At 43.2% G+C, this 12,621-nt stretch overlaps 1 protein-coding gene across 1 annotated transcript; it reads left to right on the forward strand.

Moving 5' to 3' along the window:
- Positions 1 to 251: 251 nt before the first annotated feature.
- Positions 252 to 12,619, forward strand: LOC309344573 (lanosterol synthase-like; the record flags this gene model as incomplete). The annotated part of the gene is made up of 12 exons (XM_081867081.1): positions 252 to 271; positions 1,022 to 1,075; positions 3,685 to 3,756; positions 4,414 to 4,464; positions 4,706 to 4,855; positions 5,866 to 5,962; positions 6,938 to 7,043; positions 7,782 to 7,847; positions 9,999 to 10,079; positions 10,328 to 10,498; positions 11,456 to 11,534; positions 12,440 to 12,619. Exons 1-12 carry the CDS (start codon positions 260 to 262, stop codon positions 12,617 to 12,619), a joined length of 1,119 nt encoding a protein of 372 aa, XP_081723207.1. The 5' UTR covers positions 252 to 259.
- Between the last annotated feature and the right edge of the window lie 2 nt (positions 12,620 to 12,621).

The following is a 12,621-nucleotide window of genomic DNA, read 5'->3' on the forward strand; positions in this document are numbered from 1 at the left end:
GAACAACCCTGTGCAAATGTGGCATGCAGTGCAGTGGGATAAAATGACCTTGCTGCGTTTTAAGCCAGTGATGTGAACATATCCGCATTTGCAGTATAGGCAGATCTCATGCCCACCCATGCCTCACTCATGGTGTTGTATGGAAGAGATATCAGGATGATTTGGGTCTCCTATTATGCAATGCAGATAGGTAACTACATGGTCTTGTGTCTGCTATAATCTCTGCTTTTTATATCTCTGCAGGATGGGACAAGATGGTATGTTAATAAAGGTACAATAGTGTGAACCAATATGTTGGGAAATATTATGGGCGGCAATCTGCATTGCTCTGGTGACTCTGAAGCTCAGCTGTCTTCTCCTTGCCTGACAGCACCAGCTTATTTGAAGTGAATATCAAACTATCAGGAGATCCAGTCATGGCTCTCCTGCATAAAGTGTAGCTTCACCCCAGGCTTAGGGCTAGGAGATAAGATGTAAGATAATACCAGGTCATGTAGCACCTCTTTAAAATGCTGATTCAGATCTTATCTGATGTGCCAAGAATCCCAAAACACATGCTGCTTAACTGAGAGTACAAGAGGAATTGATCAGTACACAATACAATCAAAACGAGGGCCAAGTGAAGGTGCAGAAGAGCCCTTTAGTTACTGATTTACTCCCAGTGCTCTTGCTTTCTTTTAAAATAGTGTATTATAAAATAAAAATGGGAGGAAACCAATTCTTCACCACTCCCACACAATTCTGACCACACAAATTTCAGAGGCTTCCACACCAGTCCACCCACATCTTTCCCCATCTTCCACTCAGTTAAGCAGGAGGGCTTATCACAGTTCCATGAGACATTCCAGCCCTTAAGGAGAGTGCAGAGCAAGGCCAGTGGGGGAGGGTGTAGGCTGGGAAGTGGGCATGACTGGGGAAGCATCCAAAGGGCTGGTTAGAGAGGACTGCATTCAGCTCCCAGGCCAGTGGTTTTCCACCCCTGATCTAATGGACAAAACTGTTCTTCCTTTCTTTATATCAGGTCATGGGATCACAGACCTGGGATACATCATTTGCCATTCAAGGCTTCTTGGAGGTATCATTTTATATTGTCAAATCTTCTGCTTTTGTTCTTTCCACAATAATTTCCATTTACATATATATTTTAGATGAATGAACTGGCATGTAGAGAGAGTGTGTTCATTATTTAACCAAAGCACACGCATTATGAGATCCGAACACCTCATATGCCTGTCATGGTTAACCAAGAAAGGCATGTTCTCCAGGTGATTCTTTTTTATTTTATTTTTATAATGATATTTATTAGATTTTGACAAGAAAAAAGTTACAATTAACAAAAAAAAAAGAAAACACCAGAAATATACAAAAAGCCAAAAATTTAACATAAAAAGGAAAAAAAGAAAGAAAAAAGACAGAAAAAAAAATAAAATCCCTTTTTTCAATTTCTTACTATTCATTTACTTATTTTCCTGACTTCCTCTCACCTCCCTTTTTTGTATTCCATTTAAAAATTAATTCAGCAAATTCATACCTTCTTGATTTACCTTTAAATTCATCGTCATATGTTCTAACTTCAAATTTTCATCTAGTGTCAATCCATTCTTTCATGTTCTTATTTTAACTTATTACTTGTACCTCATTTCATTTCAGAGTCATTAACATTGAAAATTTTACAATTCCCTTTACCAATAATTTCTTTAACCTTGTCTCACCTTCAAAACATTAAAATTTCAAAATTTAAACCATATTTAAACTTAACTCCTTCCAACCTTTCTGCTAAAGCCAATTAGTTCCTGTCATGCACATTTTAATATTTCCTTAGTGTATTAATATAACACTAATTCCAAAAATAAAATAATTCATAAAAAGCAATTCTCATTCTCATTTTGTCCAATGTCCCTTCTTCCTGGTTTCGGATAATGCCAGTCCTTACGCCATTATGTCCTATCCATCAGTCCGGTGTTCTAATATCTGAGGCTCTCAAGTCCTTTCCATGCCCCTTCTGCAGGTTTTCTTGTACCCAATTATGCTTGCACACATCCTTGTCCCTTGCTGGATTCTTGCATCTTTTTTTCCTTTTTTCCTTGGGGAGCGGATCGCCGGGGGAGTCCATACAGTAGTAATCCAAAAGATAATTAATCCAAAAGTAATCTTCAACTTGTTTCACAGTCCCACCAGAGCCAAAGGCGTCCTCAACTCCAAAGTTTAGCAAATGTTTTCCAAATTCAGTCTTCCCATATCGCATCTTCTGGTCATGTGGGGTTTTGAGTCTCCGTGTCTCCTGAGGTGCAATCGCAACCTCTTCCATTTTCCTCTGCCCTTGAACCTGCCCTGCCAAACCAGTCACCTGGGTTGGTTGTTGTATGGTCTCTTTCACTTCATTTTCTGTCGATCCACCTTTACATGCTGCTGCAGGTATCAAATCTAACTTTTGATTTATTAATGTCACTTTTTGGTTCATCAAAGTCACTTTCTCATCCAGCTGCAAGAGTAAAGCATTCACTTTGCCAAGGGCATCAAGCAAGGCTTCCTCCGTAATCATTTCTGTCAAGGTCAGATAGCTGTTCCCACGGACTAATTTCCTTATTCCTTCCCTGTGAGTTGGAACAAACACACAGCTAGCTCCCTCTGCAGGATACAGTTACTGTTTAACATCCATCTTTTAAAAAATAACCAGCAAGGGGGAAATTACTTTCGATTTTCAAATGCTTTGTTTCCTTTCAATATAAAACGGACAAGCAGAAAGAAACATTAGAGTTATTTTGTTTCTCTTTGAGTTCTATCTGTCAAAAATTTTTCCTTTTCCAGTTAGTAGGCATCACCAAATATTTTCTGTCCTGACATTCCGTCCCCAGGTTTGGGACAACGGAGGCTTATATTCTTTTACTCTCTCTGCAGGGTTAAAGTGTCAAAGTTCCGTCCCCCCTTTTCTCCTGCTGTCGGGGGGGGGATTTGATGGTTGTAGATGCAAGAGATTTCAATTTTAAGATCAATTTTCCCGGCTTTTAGCTTTTAAGATCTTTGCTTCAGTCTGATTACAAAAAACGGGAGGCGGACTTCCTGTTTACACCTTCCCACTTCGGTGCCAAATTCCTGATTGTTTCTTTGATCAAAGGAGCCATTCCTTTGATCTCCCGATCTTTCAATTGTCCTACTCACGGGTTGTTGTTTAAGAGCTGAATTTCACAGGAAAGAGGACAGCGCTCTCCGACATCAGCTGTGCAGCTTCGCTCCGCAGAAGTAGCGATTGACTCTCAGCACCACGCCAGCACCCCATCTCGTTCCGGAGCCTTTTGCAGGGCTCCTAAACCAGTCGGGGGGGGCACAAAAGGTGCCCGCCAAGTCCCACGGTCGCAGGCTTCACCCGCCTGCGACTTTTGAGAGGGTCCCCGCTTCGCTGCTGCGGTAGGACCCGATTTCTGCAGGGCTTTCTCCCTCTAGATTAGAGGGAATCCGCCATTTGTCGGAGGTGCCGCCTCCGGAAGTCTCTCCAAGTGATTCTTAGGACATGAGGTCCAGAAATCCACACACTGAGTATTCCTTTTGTAACACTGAAGTTATCCCTGAAGAACTTGCCTTTATTTTTGTGGCTGTCCAAAGTGATGATTTTGTGTAAGTGTCTGAGATTTTCTCTGTGACTTTCCTGGGTCAGAATCCTTAAACATAACTTCTGTCTTTTTCTAGGCTGGGGTTCAGAACAATCCTGACTATGCATCTTGTCTGAAAAAAGCCTATGAATTCTTGAAAGCCTCTCAGGTAAAGCACTGATCTTGAATAACATACACAGGGACTCAATACTGCTTTCAGCTGTCTCAGCAAAAGAATCAGGAGGGAAACGCTTGTCTCTTTTTGCAAGGTAACATTGACAAGTAATATCAATTCGGTTTTATAGTGTGGCTTCAGTCCTCTGTAAAACCTTGTATATCCACTGCAATTTACCTCAACTGACACTATGTGTTGTACGCAGTATGAATCCTATTCAGAGCAAACCAATTCAGGTTAATAAACCTGCCCAATTTGAGTTCATAAATTTCAGTGAGTTTGCTTTGAGTAGCGTTAGCACCGGACACAACCCTATGTGCTGCCATTGCATCAGGTTGTAGCCATATTCTGTCTTCTAAATTACAGAACATATTTCTGACTGAGTTAATTTATTTATTCTTTTCTATTGTTTGTTAATTATTGCATAGCCCATCTTCTTCTCCAAGGACCTTAAGGTGGCATACATGGTTTTCTTCCTCCTTACTGAATCCGCACAACAACGCTGTGAGGATTTTTAGGCTGAGAGGAAGTAGGGATTGGCATCCTGGTCTCTCAGGTCCAACACTCAAACTGTTATGCCACACTGGCTTTCTCTGGTTATAAATATATTCTGATTATCTTTTATTAATATGCTGCTAATCTGTTTTTCAGATTGTAGATAACCCACCTAACTACCAGAGATATTATCGCCAGATGAACAAGGTACATCCAGAATTGTGTCCTATCTGTGTGACACATAGCCAGCCAGCAAAAAAAGAGTCTTTAAGTGTTAATTCTGAGAACCCAAGGAGCCTGCTGGTTTAGGCCAGGGCCCATCTATCTAGTATCCTGAAGAAGAAATATGGATCACCCGTCAAATCCCTGGTTGGGATCTTTTTGGGAGGAGATGCCTCTACACTGACTGCTGCCCAAGGAGTCCTAATGTATTTTCTTCAATATCCAGGGTGGATTCCCCTTCAGCAATCGAGAGAACGACTGGATAGTCAGTGACTGCACTGCTGAGGCCATGAGGACATTGATGCTTCTGGAGGAAAAATGCCCCTTCATAGAAGATCATGTGGCACCTCAGCGCCTCTTTGATGCTGTCAATGTGGTGAGAAGGGGGAAAGCCCAGAAGAGAAAATGGGAAGCGGGCAGGAGGAAGCTATTGTGGGAAGACTGAGGTCATCTAGCATTCAGTAATAGTGCTGAGGAGAATATTGGTTTTGTAGGACCGTAGGCTAAGACAATTGGTGGAAGTGTCCCTGTGGCAGCATTGTATCCTCTGTGAAGGATGATCAGTCTTGAAGTTTGAGTTCCTTAAGCTCAGGTAAAGGGTTGTAAGGTAGCAGGACTGAGAGCAATCTCCCCCAGTAAGCTGGATCAAAAGCTCACTGGGCTTTAAGATTGACAACAGATGGACCATTGATCTTGTTCATTAGAAAGTAGCTATTGCATCATTACAGTTTACTTACAATTTGAAGTCAAATACATAATCTGTTAATCTCTGTCCCTACAGTAATTTGGAGATACAGTGCAAATTAGCAAATTTTGTCCTGGAATCCTCATCATAGTCATGAGGAGCAATGACACTTTCTAGGGTTTGCTAGAACAACAGAATCTCCCCATCCACTGAGTTCTCCATTGGCCTAATATGGTGAGAGAGGGCCAACTGGCACGACTACATATGTACGGCGAGCCACTCTCCTTTTGTTTAATTCCACTTAAAATAAAGAGATTGGTTTGTCAAGAGCACAGACTCTGATTTTACACACCATTGTAGCTGGGTGGAGTGGCGCCTGAATTGCATTTGGTGCTTGTGGCAAAGTCTGAAATAGCAGGAATCTATCCAGACTTGAAAAACAGAAAATGGCCACATGAATCATGGGAATTCTTGCATAGAAAGGAGCAACTAAAATGATGAAGGAGTTGGAGGATCTCCTCCATAACATTTGGGGTTTTTTAGTTTATAAAAAAGGCAAGTGAGGAAGGGGCACAAGAGTGGCTGGTGGGGCTGGACAGGAGCGACCAGCCATGTTCCTCTGCAAGTAGGACAAGGAACACCATGCCTGTTCTTAAACCCTCTCCCCGCCCCCCCCCCATCCCACTTGTACTTTTTTGCAGATTCTGAGCATGCGAAATTCTGATGGTGGTTTTGCTTCTTATGAAACCAGACGAGGGAGCAGGCTACTGGAGATAATGAACTGTACAGAGATGTATGGTAAGAACACAGCCTTGATATCAGAACAACTTAAATGGGAATCTTTTGTGAATTCTGGTCCTCTTTACAATTTCATAGTTTTGGGGATAGAGACCATGAACTGAAGTCACATGTTTGAAGGCAGTTTGTTTTGGCCATAGGACCTTGGCAATTGTTCACGTTGTCAGAGTCCACTGTAGGTGCTGATAGGGGAGATGTTCTAAGGCAGGCTGGTGGTTGGTTTCTGGAACAGGCAGAACAAAGATGGCGTGATACGGACAGTCCATGTGGCTCTGACCATGGAACCAAAATGATAAACAGGTACACAAAGTCAACTAGAAATCAATGGTCTCCTCACACCACACACCGTCTGACTGTCAAAACTCTGAAGCCACCTCTCCCAGGATGACCCCACCACCTCACAGCCTTCAGGGAGAGGACACTTTCCCTTGAGGGCATTCTGCTATGAACTGCATGCCAGCAGTGGGTGTGGCCAGAGCCAACTCTTCCTCCTTTTGCCACACCCTCTTCTCTTCCTCTCTCTCTTTTGCTCTGTGCCCAACAGGCTGCTAGGGGAGAGACCAATAATTCTTGCAGGGTTCTCAACTGTTTGTTGCAAAGGGATTTCCTCACCCCATCTGTTTCACCTCCACCACCATCTTCCTCTCCCTTCGGGCTCTTCCCGCGCTTCTAAAAATAGGCTGAGGTCTGTATGTGGCCCTCTGGATGCAGGCTGCCCACCCCTGATCTAGACAAGGAAGGATCTCGCTGATAGTCCTCTGCATAAAATGCATGGCCGGTTTTCCTGATAAGCTTTTGGTGGGCAAAGGGCTGACATTTTGACTGTTGTTTTTATAGTTTTTTTTTTCCCTCCTGCTGTTTAAACTGCTAGGTTTTGGCTCCCTTTTAAAGGATATTTTCGGGGATGCTAGCATTTTATAAATCTGTAAGCCACCTTGAAACATAAAGTAAAATACTTCACTTTATGATTTTCAGCTGACTGTATGGTCGACCACACCTATACAGAATGTACTTCATCCATAATGCAGGGATTGAAACATTTTGGGAAAAGATTCCCAAATCACCGGGAAGATGAAATCAGGTAAAGGTATGGGGGGAAATCCCCAGAAGCTAAGAAGGATATTATTGTTACAGCATGAATTCATATTCTATAGTCTTGAATTCTGTATTCTAATAGAATATTCCATGTTAAGAGCTCAGGAGTTGCAAAGACTGAATTTTTTTTTGTATTTGATTGCAACTCCAGTCATTATTTAAAATATATACATATACCTCCATCTGCTTACTTACCTGGCAACTAATGATCACACGGTACATCTGAAGTGGACTCCAGTCCATAAAAACTTTTGCTACAATAAAATGTGTTAGGCTTTAAGGTGGCACAAGACTCTTAGTTGTTTTTGCTGCAGCAAACCAGGACAGCTACCCCTCCGAAAATGTTTATGTACATGTAACTTACAGCATAAATGTTGTTTCCAACATAGAAGTGATACAGTATGTAAAGTTGTTGCTGGTGGTTTAAACAAAGACTGATGAGGAACACTCTTGATCTTAATTAGCCATCACCTGGGAGGCTGGGAGGACCACTACTGGGTCACAGCCTGCTGTAAGGTGGGTCACAATAGCAACACTAACGTCATTAAAACATTAAGAAGTGGGCCACTAAATGAATGTTTTGGGTGGGTCCAAGTTCTGAAAAAGTGGAAGGCTTCTTTTGGCCGTTGAATGCCATTGTTACACGGAGCTTGCCTTAATGATTGTCTTATCCAGAATCTGGTTAGCTTGAAATGTAAGGAGACTCCTTTGTTTTTCTTCCCAGTGATACTCTAAGTAAGGCTTTGCAGTTTTGTCGTAATATGCAGAAAGCTGATGGCTCCTGGTTAGGGTGAGTGGCTTACAAATATCCCACACTGAACTTGACTGTGGCACTGGTTGGCGGAGTTTCTGAATGCATACATAGTGTTCTCAAAGAATGACTTTGCTGACTGAGCTGTGGAAACCTTCACCTTTTGAATGCCTTTCCTACACAACAGTTTGACAGATAAAAAGGAGAGAACTAGCTAATGCAACACGCTGTTCCACTGTTTCAGCTGGTGTGTCATCCTAGTAGACGAAGTGCTGTGGGTCAGCTGACCACTTGTAGTGTAGTTGACAGTCAGCTGTACTATGTTGATACGGACTATGATTGTGGCCCAGTGCAACCCCTCGGGGGACGTGGATGGGGCAGGTCCTTTGTCCTTCATGGCCAATTGTTTTCTTCAACTGACCAGAGGGGATGATGGGAACGCCTGTCAATTTTTAAATTATAAGTTGGCCAATAGTGACCTGATAGTGGAGTGGGGCTTCAGCAGCAGAGATAGATACTGAGGGTTCACTCCAGTCCTCTGCTGGAGTATTTAAGCCATCTGCACTAGGAGCCAGCAACATAGTTGGCAGCTGATCATCCCACCCACCTAAAAATTGGCATTGCCTTTGAGGTAAATGGGCAATGTGTATGGAGGACCTTGCTGTGGAGATAATTGCTCACTGTTTTCAGGACCAGGAAGGAATTTGCATGCAGACAAATTGGGCCCAATTGGTGGTTTTGCCTTCTCATAGCAATTGTCACAACTTTCAGTGGATAAGGCATGGGATGAATTTTTGGTCTATTTCTTGGGGGGTAAAATGGCGCATCACCCCCTTCATTTGGTGCCTTATCTCAGGGAACCCTGGTAAAGGGGTTTGGGTAGAAGATTCTGTCCAGAAGTCCAGATGTGGGCAGACAAGCATAGAACTTTCATTTGGTGGCTTGGGGGGGGTGGTCAGTTTGGTTGACCTGTGTCTTGAGGTGACCCATCACAGGCACAGTCCTCTTTATCTGCATTTGCACTGGCGACAGCTTGCTCTTTGGGTATGATCTACAAATATGAAACTATTTTGGGATGGAGGGTAAAACACAAGCAAGGAACGGGATTTCTCATAAATGCACAGAATTGCCTTCTCGCTATGGAGGGGAATGCTGCAGCCTAACTCTATGCACGGGAATGAAAGGATGAGTATGCAGCCTCAATTTTGATGCAATGAGATCCTAAAAACAAACAGAGCTGGATCAGACTTAACCCTGATGCATGAAATAGGCAAATTCAGCATGTGGCAGCTAAGAGGGCAGTTAGGGGTCTTCTTCACAACAAATAACTGATGTTAACCTGTCTGAGGAGTGATTTGAAACCAGCAGCCTAAAATGTAGTACCAATATCTAGGCATCAGCAGCTTTTTCCACCCTCAGTAAATCTATGTCTGTTCTGAGGCAGGATTTTGTGACCATTCAGCTGAGCAGTGTTTTAACGATGTGTCTGCATAAGGTAGTTGCACAAACCTTCACATTATCATTAGACTTAGAGGGGAAACATACTGGTATTTTAAAATGGGGGGAGTGGGTCTTTTTGTCAGTAACACTGTGTACTGATCCCATACCGATCTCTTCATGAGTCATCATGAGAATTCACACCCTTAGATCTACAGCCAGTAAGAAAAATAACTGGTTATATAAATTAGATCTAGTTAAATGTACAACAAGGAAAAAATAAAATAACAAGTTATATAGCAATAAGAGATTCTGACTTTGACTAGGAACATGAAATTCAAAAGATTCTCGCATTGTAGGGGGTTGGACTAGATCAGGGGTCAGCAAACTTTTTCAGCAGTCTCTTAGACTTGTGGGGGGCCAGACTATATATTTTTTTTTGGGGGGGGAACAAATTCCTATGCCCCACAAATAACCCAGAGATGCATTTTAAATAAAAGGAGACATTATACTCATGTAAAAACATGCTGATTCCTGGACCATCAGCGGGCCAGATTTAGAAGGAAATTGGGCTGGATCCGGCCCCCAGGCCTTAGTTTGCCTACCCATGGACTAGATGACCCTCATGGTCCCTTCCAACTCTATGGTTCTATGAAACAAACAGTGAATGGAAGGGCATACTCAAAGGGTGTAGTCTGTCATTTGTCTCAGTATCTTTCATTCAGCGGCTGATGGGTTTTTCTTCCCTGACAGGCGATGGGGCGTATGCTTCACATATGGCACCTGGTTTGGACTAGAGGCATTTGCTTGTATGGGATACATCTACCGTGGTGGGTGAGTAAGCAGCCTTTCGGGCAGAAGATTAGTATGAATGTTGCTCTGCTGGGAGCCCTTGATGGAGCTTAGCTTCAGGGGGGTGAAGTGGAGAGACCGTCAGGTTCCTCCACCCAAAATATCAAATGCAGGGGAGTCATGTGCATATAATATTGATGCTTTGGATGCAGGCAAGGCCAACAGTGGAACAAAACCCAATGAGGCATCTCATGGGCTATTTTTTCTCTTTCCCCTCTCATATTTTCTAGGGAGGCATGCAAGGAAGTGACCAAAGCCTGTGAATTCTTAGTCTCCAAGCAAATGGAAGACGGTGGCTGGGGAGAGGAATTTGAATCCTACAGGTTCCGCAAATATATTCAGCACACCGTATCCCAGATCCACCAAACCTCCTGGGCTCTGTTGGGGCTGATGGCTGTTAGGTAAGCACAGAAGCTGGCAATTACCTACCTTTGCAAAGGCTTCTGTCTGCTTTTGCCCAAGTGGTTTCTGCAGCAGCTAGACAAACCAATTAAGGCGTGCTAAAGGAACATGCTTCTAAGTTCATGGGGCTTTGGCAAGAGGGGGTTGATCTGCCCCAAGTCCATTTCCTCCAAAGGCTTTTTCACAAAGAAAACATTATCCATACACTATGAGTGCATTGCATCACTTGCATAAATTTGTTCTGGGCCTGTTGGCTGAAGCAGGCTAGCCATGGGAGATGGAGCTACCAGCACCCAAAAGCAGTGAGCTGTGTACCTTTAAAGCACATGACTTTCCCTAGAGAATCCTGGGAACTGTACTTTATCCTTCACAGAGCTGCAGTTCCCAGGATTCCTTGCAGGAAGTAATTTGCTGTAAACCTATGGAGCCTAATCCTCCATCACAAGAGGCGCCTCCTTCTGGAAGTATCTTTGGTTGTGCTTATTTTCATTGGGTGCCATTATTCCTTTGAAAACCTGTGGAAAAACAGGCCACAGACTTCCCTCTCACATGTTGTGTCCCTCATGCCGGAGAGCTAGCTTTTGTAAACTTACAGAGGACTGAATTTTCCTGCAGCTTGGTATGTAGATGTTCCCAGGTGCTTCTTAGTCTAAACAATTGAAATAATGCCAAACAAAGAGGCAGTTAAGGCCGTCTTAAGGACTGGGATGGAGGCCTCACAATTTCATTTATTTAGCTTCACTTTTCAGAACTTGTGTGAAGGACTCATGCACTTACAGGTCTTTCCATTAGGGGGACCCATTGAGTTTCTGTGAGCCCATGAGGGGCTTTTTTCATTGTAGTCATATAAGCTTCTTCCCAGACGAAAACTGATAGGCTTTCCCCTCGCTCCAGCCCCCAACCCTCACTGGGTGCTGATAACAGAACTAATGACCAGTATTTTTGTGGCTTTGCAGATATCCTGATGTTCGGGTTCTGGAAAGAGGAATACAAGTTTTGATTGACAGACAGACATCGATTGGGGAGTGGCCTCAGGTGTGTTACAACTTTTAATTTCTTTTCTTAATCAAGTATCCTCATAGCAGTATAATTTCAAGGTTCACAGAAACAGTATATTTCAACCAGCTATGAAATGGATCATGTCCTCCAAATATACATAAAATGAATGAATGAACGCAGAGCATTTTCCAACAAGTACTGAGAGTGGGAGTGGCTAAGTTGTTGCCTTCCAGCCTACACAGGCAATAGACAGGGATGATGGGAGTTGCAATTCAGCAATATTTGGAGGACCAAAGGTTATCTACCCCTCACTTACTAAATGAGGCAGATCCGAATGTACTCTCTTTGGCGTTGTTGCTGTCATAAAGATGCTTCTCGTAGATGGCTGCAATGTATTGTGGACACACATGGACACTTGTGTGGCATTGGCAGCTGAGATCTTACAAGTGCTTCCCATGTTCTCCCTCTATTGAACACTCTGATGTTCCCGTGGGAAGTATTCTGTTGCCTTAGGCACCCAAGTGATTCATGCACCTGTCTTGTTACTGCTGTGGCATCAAAATGTGCCATCAGGATTGAGTTTGTGTGGTATCAGAGCACAGGACACAGCTGGCCCTACTGTTACATGTGGCAGGTCAGAGGGGTGCCCTTAAAAAGCCATAGACTGCCAGTTAATTATTTTATTTTTTAATCATGGAACCATTTGGATATTCTGCCTGAGATGCCACAATACCTTTAGTCACCTTTCCTACATTTTAATTGGCTGTTCCAGAGTCTTGTTTGCCAGCCAAAAGCTCAGTGATACTGTATGTGACAGTTGCTCTTAAAAGAGGTTGCAGTGATCATACAACTGGGTTCTCAAATGGAATTTAGTCACCATGAAGTCAGGACAGAAGACTGCATGTCGGTTGTTCAGGAATTTCTCTCTTGCCTCTCCTCAGGGTGACATTGCTACAGCGTTCTACAAATCTGGTACTCTGCATTACAATGCCTACCGAATCATCTTCCCTATTTTTGCACTTGCCCGCTTCACCCGGCTATATCCCAGCAGCCCTGTCGCTAAAGGACTCCTGAAGAATGGATCTGTGCATTCAGCGCAGAGTCAGAATGGAGGGTGCTGAGC

This window comes from Podarcis erhardii (assembly GCF_964252035.2).
Source record: "Podarcis erhardii genome assembly, chromosome: 6".
Taxonomy (NCBI): domain Eukaryota; kingdom Metazoa; phylum Chordata; class Lepidosauria; order Squamata; family Lacertidae; genus Podarcis; species Podarcis erhardii.